The sequence below is a fragment of the Bactrocera tryoni genome, chromosome 1, assembly GCF_016617805.1.
Source record: "Bactrocera tryoni isolate S06 chromosome 1, CSIRO_BtryS06_freeze2, whole genome shotgun sequence".
NCBI classification, from domain to species: domain Eukaryota; kingdom Metazoa; phylum Arthropoda; class Insecta; order Diptera; family Tephritidae; genus Bactrocera; species Bactrocera tryoni.
In genome coordinates, this window is record NC_052499.1 from 85,520,405 (window position 1) to 85,539,040 (window position 18,636).

Genomic DNA, 18,636 nt, shown 5'->3' on the forward strand with positions numbered 1-18,636 from the left:
GCAATACATACACTGATGCGCATACACTGACACATATGTATATACACTTGCATAAGGCGCGTAAATATATTGAGGTGAGGTCTGGGTATTTTTATGGGCTGCCGCCGTCCAAAAGTTTCCGAAAATCTTATTATAAATTGAAAGGCGAAATAGCGGAACAACAGAGTTTCGACATGACTTTTTTAGTGTTGTCAAAGTTTTCAAAGGAAAATGTGTTTTCTATGGCATAAATGGTCTATGCCTCTGACACATAATACTCCATTCCTGCAACCAAAGGGAAAAGTCTTGTTTGCAGGGGTAAACAATTTGACGGCAACATTTTTTTGTTTTTAAAATTTCAACGCGAAGTTTATAGATTTTTTTGCATAAACTTTTCAAATATAAAACAATAGACTTGTTATTAATATTAGTATTAGACTATCCTTGGGACTATAATATGATAAATTTTGCTTTGAGCAAAGTTTTCTGGAAAGAGATATTTAGACTCTAACTTCTAGAAATCAAGCATTTAGCAAATCGTCTCCTAAACTGCCAAACAGCGTATCATCAAAAAAATCAAAAATCGTTGTCAGAAATAATAACAAAAATATAAATATTTCATAACGAAAACTTCAATTTTGCTTAATTATGAGTGTATGATAACCAATACATTGGTTAGTCGAAAAAGTATTTTCGTATTTTGTCAATAGATTCAGTCGTATATCTCCAGTGCTACCAATCACATTGTGTCTTACCATATAGTATTGAACACGTGAGACTTTAAGCTTCATTTAATCAAAAAATGAAACAAAATTCGGGGAAGTGGAAAAAAAGTTTCAGCTGTGCAAAAATGAGTGAAAATAGTGAAGAAATTCACTATATTTTAAAATATTTGTATGAAAGAGGAAAGAATGCCAAACAAGCCACCATCGAAATTGGTGAAGTTTAAGGAAACGATGCATCAGTTCGTGTAGCACAACAATGGTTTACTCACATTCAAAATCTCCCGCAAGATCTTCTCATTGCCGGCTTCTAATGTCACAGATCTCAAATATTTAAATAAGATAATTTCGCTTTACTTTTTCTATACTTTTCTGAAGACTTCTTAAATTTCTTGCAGTTAAAACCTTCATACAATATATGCGCCGTTATATTTACCCCACCAAAAAACGACAACTTATTTCGTTTCCACACAAGTGCACAGAAAGTGCCGTCCTTTCTAAACAAATTTGATGAAATTGAAAGCAACATCAAATGTGCGACCGCAGCGTCTGTGGGAGTGGTGGCATAAAAGGGAGAATGTGCTTGAACATGAAAAGAAAGCAATGAAAGTAACTACAACACAACACAAGTGTTGCACGCTTATTGCCACTTAAAGTGCACGCAAATTATTACAGCTCCACCCACCGATTGCCGACAATTTACCAACTCAACTCGCACCGAGAACATGACTAACCGACAGCCAAAGTGTTCATGTGAAGGACGTTTTAAGAATCTATTATTTGGCGTCACTTTTAGCAACGAGCAGACCCGGCAGGAAAGCTTGTACCACAAACTAGAACGAGTTTTCTAAGAAGATGGAGCTAAGCTTTTGCATAGCTTCTAGCTTAGCTGGCAGAAGGAGGCTCAAAATATATTTTCCGGCAAAAAAATGTGTGGCCTTTACTTTGCAAACATTTTTACTTAAACTTGCTTAAGTTTCCAACTCTAATAATTCAAAAGCTACTTTCAAAAAAAACTTTAAGTTTTTAAAGTCGCGTCATGTTCGAGCATTTAAAATTTCACGCAGGTTATTTCAAACTGCTGTGTGTGCATGTGTGCGTGTGAAATTATTTGAGCACGTCATGGTCATGATTCTATTCAGTCAATACACAAGCTCTGTATGTGCAGAGGTATGTGTGTGTGTGTGAAAACACGTATTTGTGTTGCGTGGACACAATGCTGAAGTTGTTTTGAAGTCGAAGGTTGCGCTGTGTAGCCGAGAGCATGATTCAGGGGTCAAGGCGTCGAGCGTGCAGAGTTGTAGATTCCCTTGGCGAGCACGCGAAACTCATGTTTGGCGCACACTTTGAAGCATGCCGCGCGCGACGCGGGTCAGAGGTCAAAGTGATATTCAATTTAATGCGTTTGCATGCTGGCATTTCCGCTGTGTCACACATTTTTCACTTTAAATGGAAATTACTTGTATGCTGCCGCATGGTATGTGTGGTTATTGTAGCCGTGGCAAGCATACTTTTGAGCGCAAGCACAGGCTGAAATTGTTTTTCGTAAAAATCTGGTGGAATGGCAGATGGACAACTCGATTTCGATGCGGCCTTTGACGGCGGACGCCAGACACCTTCAGGGCAATTAATTTGCAATTACTTGCATACTTGAAGGCGAACGCGCGCACCGGTATAATGTGGCGAGCATTACTCACCGACAACAAATAGCCGCAATCGGCCATTCGGTTGTGTGCGCCGTCAATCGGACGCATTGCAAGCAGTTGAGTCATCGACAGGTGGGAAGGGAAGAAGGTCAGCGGCTTCTCTTAATGGCGCTGGGCGTGCGGCGTAAAATTAAACTGTAATTTAGTGCAATTAAATAACAGTTTAACAGTGTTCGAATGACAACGCGAAAGGGAGAAGAGGCAACCAGAAAACAGAAAACCGGCTACAATTGGACAAATCGAACCCAAAATAAAATTAAAAATACCGCCACAAGGAAGAGAAAAGGAAGCGCCCGGCAATACGTTGCTCTTTGATTTCAAACGTTTTCTCGTTTTTGTTGCTGTTTACATTCTTTCGTATTTTGGTGCGCTCCGCATCTGCCATCGATCTTTTTGATTGCTGTTTATTTGTCTTCTTGCCTCGCCACTTTCGTGCGGCGTATTTACATTTATGGCTGGTAGGTTTTCCATTTTTTTGTTTTTGGCTACAACGTTTTTTTGTTGTTGCTGTTGCAATATCTTTTTGCAAATTAAATTTGTCCTTAGGCCGTGCCGCGCGCAATTCAAGCAAATATTGAAACGTTCTAATGGTTTTTTGCTTTTGGTTTTGCTTTCCACATTGTGGATCAAAGCGCAGCCAACCCTAAAAGTAGGCTGCAAGGAAGACTAAACAAAAATACGCACACATTTCTAATGAACGTTCGGCGAAACATTGGAAATTGGAAAGCATCCGTTTGCATTGACTTCAAATTAATAAACGAGCAAATAAATTGAGGTACTGCAGAAGAGACGCCGGCAGGGTAGGACGACAGACGCATCGGTTCTGAAAGTGTGTCCTTCAGCAAATCAAATAAAGCTTGTGCGTAATGCCTAATTTTTTCTGCCTTCCTCTTGCTGGTTTATTATTTGCTTTCGATATGTCGCAAAATGTGCCCAACACGCCTTTGACACTACCCCTGACTCAAAATTATTTCCCGCTCAACGCACTTTATGTTCCTGCTCATTGCCTACCTTTAGACGCCGTTGCAAACCACTGCACTGGATTCTAAAACATTTCTTTAAATTACTTGGAACTCATTACACAAAAATGCTTGTCGGAATGGCTCTGTTGTAATTCTTTTTCACACAATTTGTTTTGGACTTCTACATATCTATACTGTTGAACATATTTATAACAAATTAAGTTTGAAATTGTCAGTGACATGACCTGCAACTTGTGCAACAATGCATTGCTCTGCGCAACAAACGACATATGAACTTGATTTATTTATTCTTCTTTCGTATTTGCATTGATAAACTTGGAGATACTTTAATGTGTCTGCAAACAATTTGTTTAATTAAATACGCAAATTGCAGACGAAAAGCTTACTAAGCTCACATATATGTACATATGTCAATGGACCAAGCAAATTGGTGTAAATATTGGAGTTATTCGGCTAACGAGGACATTTTGATTTAGAAAATTACTTTCTGACATATTTGGCATTTGGCTAATTGCATTCAACTCACAGAAATAAGGAATGATTTTCTAAATGTGAGATTGACTTTATTACTTTTAATTAAGAGTTTGCTTGGTATTGTGTATGTGTAACTTTTGATTTAACAAATCTACAGGGTGTGTCATCTTTTTTATTTTCTTTATAATGGGTTGTCAAAAAGGTCTTGCGGTAGTTTTATTGAATTTTTTTTTCATTGAAATTGAAATGAATTTTTGATAACTCATGCCCAGCTCTCGAGCGATGCTACGGCTGCTACTATGCCGGTCTCTTTCGACCAATTCAGCAATTTTATCGCAATTTTCGACGACAGGGCTTCCGGAGCGTGGCGCATCTTCAACCACCTCTACACCAGAACGAAATAATTGAAACCATCGTTGTGCGGTGGAAATGGAAACTATATCGGGTCCATAAACTGCACAAATTTTATTGGCGGCTTGAGATGCATTTTTGCCTTTATCGTAGTAGTACTGTAAAATATGCCGTATTTCCTCATTATTTTGCTCCATGTTTGCGACGCGATAAGACGACTTAAAAGAAATGACAATCAATCAAACACGTGTTAAAGCATGAAATGAGCTTTCCAAAAAGGTATAGCATGACCCGATGTGACGAATAAAACTAGAACTACGCGCTTTCAGCGCCAACTAGCGAAAATACCGCAAGACTATTTTGACAACCTAATATATATAAAGGTTCAACAACTTTGATTTAAAACTCATTCACCTTTTATATGAGCTCATTTTTTATAAGATTTCGCCACTTAAGATTTATTTAAAGTGTTTTTTTTTTGTACCAGTCTAGCGATTGTCTTTATTGGCCACATCAAACTGAGCTTGTTTTTCACTTTTTCAAGCCGGTTTTGTGATGATTTAATTATACTTTGCTCTTATAAAATTCCATGAAAAGACGGCGAAAGTGGAATAAAAAGAGGAGCTTTCGATTTTAAACAATTTAATCACTTTTAGATATCAATGAATATTTAGCGGCACTTTAGAAGAGTTGTAGTTCTATCATTTTTAAACGTGCTTGATTACAGAAATATAGGAGGGAGTTAGCTAATAGATTTGAATGTTCATAGTCCATTTTGCTGTTCACTTTTTCCTTTATCTTAGGAATACCAATAACTTTAGGAATGTTTTCATTGCGTATGTACCATGCTGATCCCGTTATAGCTCTACATCATTTGCATGTGGCATATGTAATAATACATTAATACCGATTTTTGAGGGCTGTTTCATTATGTTTGAAAAATATGGTCCAACGATAGTTTCGGCGTAAGCACAGCCTTATTTTTTTCAAAACTTAAACGCTTGATTTGTGGTTAGGTCTTACGGAAATTATGTAAGACGTGTGACAAGTGTTAATTTAATTTTTCCCTTGCAGTATTGAACAGTTTCAAACCGAAATTTAAAAGCTTTGATTTTTATAATATTTCGCACCTATGCCTTAGTAACTCAGTGAGTCGATTTAATTTGTACTTCCAGATTGCATGCGCTTGCAATTCAGAATAAACGCTCTTTATATAGATATATATATTTTTTTTTCAACATCTTACTTTATAAATGAACAAAAATAACGTACATTTACATTATTTAATTCCCTTTAACAATCGAAAGGACTAGGAAACTTTAATGACTGAAAGCTCAAACAAGCCGTTTTTTCTGGAAAAATTTACACTTACGAATGGCTTAAAAAATCGGAATTGTTATTGTTCGAACATTATCTGACAAATATCCTCACCGACTCTGAAAACAGCGTTTCAGAAAAGTTTTTTTTTTTAAGTTTTGTGAGCGAAGTTAAAAAAAATCTTAAAAATACTCAACTTCAAGTTTCCGAAAAATATCCTCAAATATACTATATATAGATACATTCGATATATATACAAACGAAGATTTTTAGAAATACACAATTGTGTGTATCCCATTAATCGATCCGTAGAAAAGATGGTGGATCTTGCCCTATTATACTACTATGGGTAAAAAATAGTAAGACTTTTTATTTTAAATTTCGCCCGAATGGGCCCATGGCTCTGTTGTAATTCTTTTTCACACAATTTGTTTTGGACTTCTACATATCTATACTGTTGCACATATTTATAACAAATTAAGTTTGAAATTGTCAGTGACATGACCTGCAACTTGTGCAACAATGCATCGACATGTTTTTTTTATAAAGTATAGTATGACTGTCAGTGTCATCTGTGCCAAATGTCATTTCAAAATAATCATTAGTATTTAGTATACATATGTATGTTTGTCTGTCTGCAGCATTGTTGGGAATATCGGAAAAATTAGTGAAGTTAAAAGATCGTTTGGGCCTAAGACATTTAAAGGCACGATTTGTTCCAAACCACTCAATTTTTTCCAAAAACAGCGTCGCGTTAACGTCTGTGAAACAATGGTTTCCGACTATCGGGATGTCACGAAATGTATTACCACTGGCGATGATTCTTAGATCTATGCATACGACTCGGAAAGAAACCAACAATCGGCCGAATATCTTGGCAAAGGTGAGGCGAGGCTGAAGAAAACATGTCAAAGCAGGTCAACAATCAAGGTTATGTTAACAGTTTTCTTCAATTATCGAGGTATGCTGCACTCCGAATTCATTTCGACCGGCCAACCTATCAATGAAGAAACCCATTTTAGTGTTATGCGGCGTTTTTTTTTTTTATGGCGAGATGTAAAAAAATCATCAAAAGACACTGTTGCCCTTACAACAGTAGTGTGGGACTTTAACCCACTAAAAAAAATCGCAATAACGACACATAGCTTTGGTTATGCGGCGTGTGGGCGAAGTTATTCGTAAAAAGAGACCAGATTTACGAACCGACAACTCTTGGTTTTTGCACCACGATAAAGCAACGTCGCATGCTGCATTTATTCTTCATGAGTTTTTCGCCTAATTAAATTTTGGTAGTAATTTGACACAAGCCCCAGCTATCAAGATGTTTTAACATGGTTATATACAATTTTTCTAGCTGCAAATAAGAAATTGACAGAATTTCGTCGAAAATGAATTGCAACAGCTTATTTGGTACATTTTTTTTACAAAAGTTAGTTCAACTGTGCCTATTGATATGGACTTTTTCTCAAAATAATATAATTATCTGATACATAAGGGTATCTTATTTCTTTTTTATTGGATGTTTTCGACTAAAAATATTAAAATAAAACATAATCTCCTAAAAAAAATTCAAAGTACTTATGCGCATGTAATTATAAACCACGAATATTTATGTAAAATTTCCATAAAAGAAGAAAAAATGCGTGAAAATTGTGCTAATTTTTTTAACATCTTTTGCGAGCACTCATTTGTGAGCTTCCATTGTGCGGCAGTGGCACGTGCGTTGGATGTGGGTACCCGGAAATAAGCACTTTATGCAGCCACACACACACACACATGCAGAGGTACAAGCATAACATAACTACCATACAAAGTATGCACTGAAGTTGAAGAGAGAGAGGCGAGGTGAAGCTGTTGGTCGTTGTTATTGTTTTTCTGTTTCTGTGTTTATTTGCTTTTTCCTTTTTGCCCATTGTGGAGCGAAACAAAACACGTAATTTCATTGTTGCTGCAAAATTCAACACAAATTGTTACTAATTTCAGCAAACAAATAGAAAACTTTGTAGCTGCAGACGAACAAATGGTAACGGTAATATAAATAATAAGTGTGTGTGTGTGTGTGTGTGTGTGCGGCAAGGCAGGCTACGCCAGGATACGGAAGTGCGAAAAAGCTGGTTGCAAAAAACAGAGCGGAGAATGAGAATGGAAATGAAAATGAAAAGATTAAATACAGAATGCCGCAAAACGTTGCCGCATTAGCAACAATTCACCGTAAACCGAAACAGTGGCAACAACAATAACAACAACTCTAAATGGAGTACACAATGGCAGCGCCAGAACAATGCCAATGCGACAGCGTTAGCGGCTGCATCAGCTAAAGAAACAAGAAACCGAGCAACAACAACAACAACAAGAGCCTGCCACTTCGCCGTTGAAATAAGGAGAGCTTGTATATGTATCCTTGTATGTATGTGTGTTTGTGCAAGCATATGTGTGCTCGTATTTGTGGTAATGTTTTCACCAACGCGCATTCACACACACCCACACTTACATACGTACCCACACATGTGTCAATTTGCAGCGTTTTCTTGGCGCGCGCATGTTGCTTGTGATGGCATGCAACGCATCGCCGCAGAATGCTGTGGCACGCGTTTCGGGAGTGGAGTGCAGTAAATTACTGTCGCAGCCGCAACCGCAAGCCAAAGTACCGACAACAACAACAACCCACAATGCATACAACCACGCCCACACACTTCGCAATTCCCAAGCGCCACCAAGTGGTGAGTGCGTTAGCCGCTGCACATTCCACCACGCGATCGGCTCGCTTGTGCGAATATGTTGTGTGTGTGTGTGTTGGGGACCGCCAAGCATGCATTTGCCGTGGCATGTGGACTACTTATTAGATTCCGCGCTGAGAGCGTGGTTGCAATCTTCATGACCACAAAATGCTGTTTTTCAGCTTGATCAATAACGGTCCATTGGGGTCAATATTGAATGCCTGGCAGAAAAGGAAAAAAACTAGATCAGTTTCAGTAGATTTTTGCAAGTTTAAATGGCTTCCTCACCCACTCGTTGCACGTGTTACTTATGTCGATCCATGAATCGATCAGTCACAAACGAAGCTTGTGAAAGCTAACCTAAAAACAGTTGATCGACGATCGTGCCAAAGTCCCTTAATATTCACCTTTATTTCTAACAAACAAATTGAGTTAAGTTTTATGAAATTTCCTTTACTTTTGCTTTTCAACAATTTCGCCTTTGAATCCTCATTTTGCCAATACAGCCGCTAATGCATTAGCTGCCGTTTACCACTCGCCACTTGCCACCAGCCAAGCATCTATGCATAAACAGCGATGTAGCAAGCTTCCTTATGCATACTCAAGAGTTGTGTGGCGCTCATGCTCCATAACGTGCAACATCTAGGAATGCAACTTAGCGTATTTGTGTGGAAATTGCTTTTGTCCTTGCGGTTTCCGTTGACTCCACGGAGCAATTCTGCGTGTTTGCTGTTTACATCCGACAATTGCGAAATGATTTTAGTCGACGCGTATATAGTACATAATTATGTTTATATACATAACTGAACATAAGTGGATATGCGCGCTTAGTACTTCTGTATGCACACCCTGTAGGAAAGTGAGCTAGTAGAAAATTAGAAAAGTACTAGTCCACTAAATATCGTTCCTTTTTACTAATTTACATTACTTGTTTGTGCTCACATTTCTTACATTTGAATAATTGGCAATTTGATCTTTAGATGTCTGTGGAAAGGTTATTTGGTGTTCTCTTCATACACTCGACTATGAAATAGTTCACTGATTCATTCTAACTTTTAAAAAGAAATGATGTACAGTTAGCTGAACAAAGTACATGAAAGTAAATGAAAAGAATTGACGAATCGAACAAACAACTAGCACCAACTAGATAGTATACAAAGTATACAATTATACACATTAAATAGGGCTTACCGTTTTGTTTTGAGTTTAATACAGCTGCCTTCGACAGCACGAAGAGAAGCTGCCTTTATGCTGCGATGTCTGAATTTGGTTTCCCGCAAAACTAATAAGGCTATATAAACGGACGTTGAGCAACATCAAGCTCCATCAGGATCGGGAAAAACCTCTCCGAGCCTTTCAATACCAAACAAGGTTTCAGATAAGGACAACGTGAGACTGCTTCAATCTATTGCTGGAGAAAATAATTCGAGTTACTGATCTGAATAGAAAAAGTACAATCTTCTTTATGCTTTACAGCTGCTGGCGTACACCGATGATTGTGATATCATTGGCCTCAACAACCGCGCCGTTAATTCTGCTTTCTTCAGAATTGATAAGGAAGCAAAGCAAAAGGGTCTGGTTGTGAACGAGGACTAGAAATATCTCCAGTCATCAAGCAAAAAGTCATCGCACGTGTGACTTGGCTCACATGTCACTGTTGACAATGTCTGGTGTGTTTCACGTGAGTACCTGCTGACGACTGCTTTACCCCACGATGAAGAAAAGCACAGCGGAACAAATCAATGCGTAGATCAGTCCTGGCATTTTCAGCACCCATTAGCAATGTGGGATGGACACACTAACAACCTTGGTAGGGTTCGAGGCCCATCTAAAACCTTTTCCGTACTTTGGGTCCTCCACCCGGTTGAATTGCAACTCCACATTCAACTGACAAAGTGTCACTTCTTCCTGCATTTGGGTTTTAACCACAACCACTACGATACTCCCCGAGGGGCCAGTCCGAATGAGCAGGTTGGATCGCAAGGGCTCCTGCTCCCCGTGGTACCAGAATTAAGTCTCCGGTCAGACCTCGTAACCGAAATTACAACTAGTTGAGTTTCCATACAGCTCTGGTCTGGTAGCCGGGGATTGGACCCCATTCACACATCACATGCGCACATCACAACTTGACCTAACAGATAGGTGCCTCTGATGCAAAATCTGAGGTCTGGGTTATCCTCAACAAACCCAACTCCCGAATGTACTCATAAATCCCAACTTTCTTGCCACCTACACCTGACCCTATCATCTAAAAGCCTCCTGCTTCCTAGATATCCCTCCCTCTCTATATCAACATCTGAAGTCCAGCAGCAATGACACACTTAAGTCCCTTCTTAACCTGTATGTAATAGCACTCTGTATGACAATCAGGTCAAGAGGGGGGGCGTCACTGTTGACAAACTTAACTTCGAAATCGTAGATAATTTTGCCTATCTTGGAACTAGTATTAACAGCAACAAAACTATAAGCCTTGAAAACCAACGCCGAATCACTCTTCCCAACAGGTGCTACTTTGGACTGAGTAGGCAATTGAGAAGTAAAGTTCTCTCTTGACGAACAAAGACCAAACTCTACAAACCCTCAACATTCCCGTCCAACTATATAGTGCAGAGTCTCAACATCTAATGATGCGATAAAAAAATTGAATTAATGATAATTACATTAAAATAAATGTCCAAGAAATAGATCTAGATCGGAAATCTCTTACTGAAAACAGTTTGGAATCATTACCAGCTAAAATTTCGATCTCCAAAAAGATATGAGTTTTGGGTGTTCATCTCTTCCTGCTTCTTTCCACGTGATCACTTATTTACATATTTACATGGGAGTACTTTTTCTCATTACAACAACTATGAAAAGCTTTTTTTCTCATTATGTTAGTTATTTTTTACTATTGGCGAAATACCGTTAGTTTAGCATTTTCTCCCATTTAAGCTTTAATAAGTATAGCTATGTGTATTTATATGTGTGTGTGAATTCTTATTAATATCCACGTGGCTGAATATATTTATGTATGAGTGGGGGTATTAGAGATAACGGTATATGGTTTTAAGTTAAAAGGTTTTGCTTTTGCTCTTACTTGACATTCGGTGTATGTGTATGTGTGTAGTGTGTGTGTCTCCTTATTCGAGCGTTAAATTTTCTGTTTTTGCGGCAATGCCCGCAATATAACAATGTATGTATGTATGCATTTGAAGGTAGTTGTGTATTCGGTTTTTGCGCCTTAAACTGCACTAAGCAATTTCACAAGTACTCCGCCACAAGTTGACACAAAAAGGCAAGCAGGCACATCAGCGCCACACAGTGTCCCAACAAACACACTTACACATAGACACACACACATATATAGCGCATGTGTGTTGAATAACGGTTTTTTGCACTTGCATCCTCTACAAAGTCAGACTGTTGCTGTCCCTGCCACATCAGCTGCTGATGGCTCGAGCACACTTGGGCGGCAACAAGGCAACAAAGTAACAGTAAGTGCAACTAATTTGCCACCACGCACATATGCACACACGCAAATACATTCTTGCCTGAAATGGCTTCTCTTTCACAAAAAATAATAATTTATTTCTTGTCACGTGCGGTTGTCTGCCCCAAAAAGTGTGAACTTATCTCATGAATAAATGTGCTGCACATATCGCTGATGTACATATTTACATAAATACTTACATAACGGGGAATATTTTAATATCTTAAAATCCATGCCATGCCGATTTTCAAGCGATTGTGCAACAGAGTGTGGCAGCGCAAGAAAGAAAATTGCAATTAAAATACGAGAAATGAGTTGGGGATGACATGGCGTATACGTTACGGAATGCATTATAATGCCATACAGGGTGCCAAGGACAACTTTTGAGGTTTCGTGCACCTGCCTCGGTCTTCCACAGTTACTTTGGGTGCAAAATTTCGTCCCAAAGTGCAATTATTTATTCCTTGATTTTTATGTGGTTGCCACATTTTAAGAAATATTCTGGCAAGCATGCAAAAATTAAGAAAAAAAAAAGTATGAAACCCTCAAACAATTAGGAACAAACCAAAAGTGCACTTGCACACAACTTCGCACACATTGCGATAGTCGCACACACACACATACAGCCATCAAGAGCTTAAATGCTTAAAGCCGGCTGCAACACATGCAGCAGAATCTGTGTGCATACTCCAAGCTCACCGCTTTTAAGTTTCACATTTTGTTGTTGTAGTGTTAAAGTGTTATTTGTAGTATGTTGTTGTTATTGTTTTTATTGTAGTGTAGTGTTAATATGCTCTTTGCGAAATTGAAGCAAGGAAAAGTTATTTAAACAAAAATTACAAATCTAAAATGGAAAGTAGACTCACATAACGGTAAAAAGTTAAAAGTAAAGGAGCACTAAGCCCCACCGGCTTACCACAGTCTAATATTAGCGCACATACAACTCCACACACACGTACTTATATATACTAAGGTGCACATGAACGCGCACGCGCGCTTACGCTACACTTTAACACGCCTAACCGCTCTTTCAAAAGCCAACCAACTGAGTTGCCACTTCACAAATTATTATTTTTACTCTTCCCCTTGCTGCTGCTGCTGCACCGCTACCACCTGCGAATCAAAATGGAATGCACACGCAACTCAATCCACAACAAAAACTAATCACGTTTCACAATAGATCTTCGGACCCGGTGGCGCCAAAGACGAGGACTACGACGACCCACCAGTACAACTGTTGCGTGGGCCACCCGGCCCGCCGGGCATGCCTGGCAAAGACGGACGTGATGGACGCGATGGCTCTAAGGGTGATGCGGGCGAACCCGGCGAACCAGGTTCGCTGGGACCACGTGGTCTGGACGGTCTGCCTGGTGAGCCAGGCATTGAGGGACCGCCTGGCCTGCCTGGCTATCAGGGCCCACCCGGTGAGAAAGGCGATCGTGGTGATATTGGACCGCCCGGTCTGATGGGTCCACCAGGACTGCCCGGTCCACCCGGCTATCCGGGTGTGAAGGGCGATAAGGGCGATCGCGGTGATTCAGTGAGTATACTATAATGTTGCTTTCAATTGCTACTCGATATGCATACTGATCACACATTTCAACTAGAAGTATAGAAAAATGCGCCGGCGACAAGATGAGGGAATGTCCGATCAGCCACATATGCCAACCATTGAATATGTAAGTTTAATAAAAATTAATTTATAAGTGATTTCGAAATTAATAATTCCTGTTTATTTTATTTTCTTCTCTATTTGTGAATTAGCTTTATGGTCCACCTGGACCGCCCGGTCCTATGGGTCCACCCGGCCAACCAGGTAAGCATGGAGAACGTGGCATGGATGGGCGCAAGGGAGATTCGGTGAGTTGAGCAAGTTTCATAAAAGACAGTGGTGCATTGATTTCTAATAACTTGCTATGTTATTGGCAAAATTTTCAGGGTGAGAAAGGACAGAAAGGCGACCAAGGACCAATGGGCTTACCGGTAAGCAGAAATTTCGAAAAAAGTAGTAAAATGAATTTTGTTAAGCACTTCACCTGTATGAAGACAGGTTTGATATACTTTCAAGTAAAATAATGTCGTGAGAATACAGGGTGTCACTCTGTAAAATTTAATTTTTTTAAATTTTTTCGATGTCTTGCTAAATTCAAATAAGTTCTTTCCTATTAGTTTATCTTTAAAATCACTATTTTCTCTGAGCTAACCAATGGATAACTCCTAACAGGATTATTTAAAGTGAAAAAATACCTGTTTCAGTTAAAACCGTAAATTTGAACTTTGACGAAGGAAAAAAACTGAAAATTGTATTTTCGGCAGACATTTTTCCAAAAAAAAAAGAAAATTTCGCGACATTATTTTTTCAAAAAGTTGTCACCGAAAAAAAACCTTCTTCTGAGTCTTTAAGAACTCTATCTCAAAAGCTTGTGTAAAATTTCATGAAGATCGGTTGAGTAGTTCTCGAGAAATATTGCCAACCGACTTCAAAAACACAGTTTCGAGAAAAACGCCTTTAAAGACGGCGCACTTAACCTCGCTAGCCTCGAGTTCTCTAGTTCTCAAGGCTGTATCTCCGAAACTCTTACTCTAATCAACTTGAAAATTTAGGACAATATTCTAAAGGTGTTGTAGAGCTTAATAAGTTGATAAAAAAGCGATTCTTTGAAACCAGTAAACCCATGTAACCCCTTAAAAGCATTATTTTTAACGGCCAAGCAATGTCATAGATTTTGATCCATTGGTTCGTTACTTAAGCTCTTAAGCACACTTCTAATGCATACTTCTTGGCATATTCAAGCAAAAGATTATTTATAAAGAATGAGAGTATAAAATTCGTATCTAAAACCCTCTGAAATCACTTGTAAAAATTCTGAATTTATTTATATAAACCAACATCTGCCTTTCCTACAGGGTCCAATGGGTATGCGTGGCGATTCCGGTCCAGTCGGTCCCTCTGGCAAAGCCGGCTTACCGGTAAGTGTTTGCAGCAGTTATTTTCATTTTATTTCCATTTTATATTTATTTTGGCAGAAATTGCGCACAAAATTAAAATAACAAAACATTTATGTTTCCGAACTTAATCGGCTTTACCGAGTACTAAACTTGATGTGTTTCTAAATTTTTAATTTCATGTTAGTTTGCTACTTAATAATTTCACTAATGTTCGAACGCCGCCAATTTGAACTGTGTCTAACAAAATGGTAAAACATAATTTGTGTGCTTCTTCTTTTCTCTTTTTACTTCTAACAGGTGTGGGGCTACTAATTCTAAACAGGCAAACACACACAAACTTAACTATAAATGAATACTAAAAGCAAAAAAACAAAAACAAAAAACGCTAACTGAAACGAAGTTAATGAAACGCCAAAAAAGCATAAATAAATTGAAAGCAATGCAAACAAATAGTTAATGCAACATACACACACACACATACAACAACTTGCAACAACAGCAATGAACACAAATGCGCACAGCAAATACAATAACAAGTACACAACGCACAACATGCCACAAACAATACAAATATTGCTACACTAACACATACATACGCACACATATAGATACTAAAGAACTTCAATACACACACACAAACAATACACATGTGTGCACCACATGCCACACTAAATACCGTAATTACTTTGCGAACCAAAACTACGGTTATGCAAACACAATTTGTGACCCAAACGCAGTGAAAAATCAAAAATGCAAGCAAAATCGAAAAATTTTCGCAAACAAATTTCGAAAGACAATTCGACAAATCGAAATAATAGTAAGCGTAGATATCCCCAAAGACACAAAAACATATTTACACTCCGATATCAAAAGTCAGGTTTGTGCTTACCGCTATTTGACCTTAGACCTATACACACAAAAACAGCAAAAACAAAACAATTACTAATATTCTCACAGTTGAACTCGCCGAACTCCAGCTCGACAAACAACAAGCTTTCAACTTGCAAGTAGACACACATACACGGCACACATATACATGTGTATTTCCAGAACAAATGCAAGCTTAAGTACTTAAGTCCAAGTATATAAATATTTGTTAAGAGCATTTCTGAAAAGTGTAAATATGTCTAAGTAGCATCAGCCGAAAGTATTCCCGAAGAATTTAATTTCACATTTTTATGCTGCTTAAGTTTCAATGTTGCTAAGTTTTCTTTGTATTCTGATATAAACCGAAAATATGCTTGGCGAGAATTGGAGCAGAAAATTTTCTGAAACATTTTAGTTGGTGAATAATCTTCTCTTCTTCCTATCGCTAAAAAAAAAAATTTTTTTTTTGTGAATTTTTTTAAATTTTTATTTCTAAATGTCTACAATATTTAGACATGTGAAGAATGATAGACTTCTTTAGATGAGTTCAGTGTTTCTAAGAGTTTTTAAACTAATTACAAGTGGCGATTCTAGCATCATCTAACAGATACAATATTTGAACATGGAACTGCTCTCCTTTTTTTACTGTGGAGATCGATAATTTGTAGATAGGCTTAAGCGAGCTCTCATTTTAGAATATAATAGGAATCGAAAAACCAGAATTATACTACACACACTAACAATTCAAGAGTAGTGAATCGAACACAAACTGGCCAACTGGTATAAAATGGAATAGACTGGTATAAGCAAATACAAATAGCACAACAAATGGTTATCCATACTAATGAGGTCCTTATATGGAGTTCACTTGGCAACTGTTTTGTTGAATTCACATGTAACTTTTTGGGTAAAGCAGTTGTGAGTAGAAAAAATTAACACGAGAAAAAGTACGTCTCAATTTTTTCCGAAACACTTCATAACATAATGAAGGTTGAATTTTCAACAAAAGAAGCTTTTATTTTAAAATTTTCAAGACATCAGCCAACAAATTTAAACCATAAATTTCTAAAAAGCTCAGTGATCAACTGCGATTTCCTTTGTAAGAAATTAGCGGAATTTTTATTGATTTATGTGGACTTATTTATACTCTGAACAGGGTGTATAAAATTTGCCACGATATTTCTAACCCCCAGAAGGGAACGTCGGATACCCCATAAAGTATATGTATCTATGATCTAATGATCAGCGTGACGAATTGAATTAATTTAGCCATGTCCATCGGTCAGTCCTTCTGTCTGCCTGTATGTATAATATATATGTACTACTGTGCTCAAATCGAAAGGTGAATTTTTTCCATTTCATCTCCTTCAAAGTAATTCCCTCCCGCTGCAATACACTTATGCCAACGAATTTTCCAGTCATCATAGCACCTGGAAAACCCTCCGTCGTGATGGCCATCAGAGCCTTCTTCGATTCTGCTTTTATATCCTCAATTGAGTAAAAACGGTGTCCTCACAGTGGTCTTTGATGTGACTTTGCTGAATAACCAGAAGTTATACGAAGGAAAATCAGGCGAATGCTGTGGTTGCGGCACGATATTAGTTGAAAATGTGGCGAAATTATCACAAGTAACCAATGCAGCATGAGATGGTGCATTATCGCACTTCTTTGTTCAAAAAATTCATACCAAAAAGTTAGTGAAAATCGAGGAATTCACTTTTAGAGCCTCACAAAACGACAAGTATCTCCGTTGTTACTGGAAATCTATTATTTTGTTGACTATTAACATGGTATATTATAATATTAGCCAGTAACGTTTCCTAGCAGCTGCTGGTAAAAGTAAAAACCTTTTCACATTTAGAAGAACTGAATATCGTAAGCTAAAATACAAATTAACGTGACATCACTTTTCATAAGTTTACAGGAGGTATAATACAAACCACTCACATTGAAACAAAATTTGAGTTTTGGTTATAAAATGGTAACCAATACATTGGTTATATTTGTGAGCGGAAGCTTTGTATAAAATGATGTAGTGAATCGTGAACAATAAAAAACTCAATTTAGAATTTGCTTTACATTTTAAGTGACAATATAGACTACGAAATTTTGTTTTGAATAGTATTTTATTTATTATTCTTGAGCATGAGTTTCTCTGCATTTCGTTATTAAGCTCAGCGTTCTTGGAACCATAAGACAAGCCGTGTCACTTACTAATACATAGACTATACACATATACATATATATATTAAAGCTATACCACATACAAGGTCTGTGCAAAAGAAATAGGGCTGTTAAAAAAACCAAAAAAAAATTAATATTTTTCGAAAGTTATTTTCTTTTTAGCGTTTAGCCCGGTCAATTAGCATTTCAAATGAGTGTTTAAGGTCATTTTTCGGAATGCTCTTGAGAATATCGGTCGTCGCCTTTTGAATAGCTGAAATGTCCTGAAACCAGTGTCCTTTCATGGGCAAATGAAGTTTTCCAAATAGGTAAAAATCACAGGGTGCCAGATCAGGTGAGTAGGGTGAGTGATTAATGGTTAATATGGAGTTTTTTGTCAAAAAATCAGTGACAAGCGTCGACCGATGACACGGCGCATTATCGTGCAACAGGCGCCAGGACTCTGCCTCACGGTATTGTGGTCGAGCACGACGAATGCGTGACAAAACACGCTTCATAACACAAAGGTAAAACACAGCATTAATCATTTGGCCAGGTGGGGCGAGCTCTCGGTGTACAATACCCTCGGAATCGTAAAAACAAACCAGCATTGTCTTTTTTTTGACTTCTGAAGACGACCGACTTCTGATCGTCACAGAGGTCCTCACGACCTTCTTGGGATCGCTTAAACCACTCACGCACATTACTACGGGATAGGCACTGACCACCATAAACTTTTTTTATCATTTGAAATGTTTCAGTAAACGTTTTCCCAAGTTTAAAACACAATTTAATATTTGCTCTTTGCATTTTACGACCGATGACCAAATGCTGCTGTCACTTTTTGATCGATAAAATCGACTGTAGTTATCCAATTGTCTTAAAATTTTTACGAAATATCAACAAGAGATCAAACTTTTTATTTCATATACCCAC

General features: G+C 37.9%; 1 protein-coding gene across 13 annotated transcripts in view; it reads left to right on the top strand.

Moving 5' to 3' along the window:
- The window catches only part of LOC120766736 (collagen alpha chain CG42342), a 213,352-nt gene that overhangs the window by 186,111 nt on the left and 8,605 nt on the right, over window positions 1-18,636 (top strand). For 6 of the 13 annotated variants that reach the window (XM_040092390.1, XM_040092388.1, XM_040092391.1 and 3 more), the window contains exons 9-13: window positions 12,902-13,261; window positions 13,329-13,400; window positions 13,486-13,581; window positions 13,660-13,704; window positions 14,629-14,691. The exons of 2 other annotated variants lie outside the window; for them this stretch is intronic. In XM_040092390.1, coding sequence (XP_039948324.1) covers window positions 12,902-13,261; window positions 13,329-13,400; window positions 13,486-13,581; window positions 13,660-13,704; window positions 14,629-14,691 — 636 coding nt within the window. Of the gene's footprint in view, window positions 1-12,901; window positions 13,262-13,328; window positions 13,401-13,485; window positions 13,582-13,659; window positions 13,705-14,628; window positions 14,692-14,967; window positions 16,913-18,636 lie in introns of those variants that run through there. 5 more of the 13 variants (XM_040092392.1, XM_040092400.1, XM_040092394.1 and 2 more) reach the window with 2 other exon arrangements.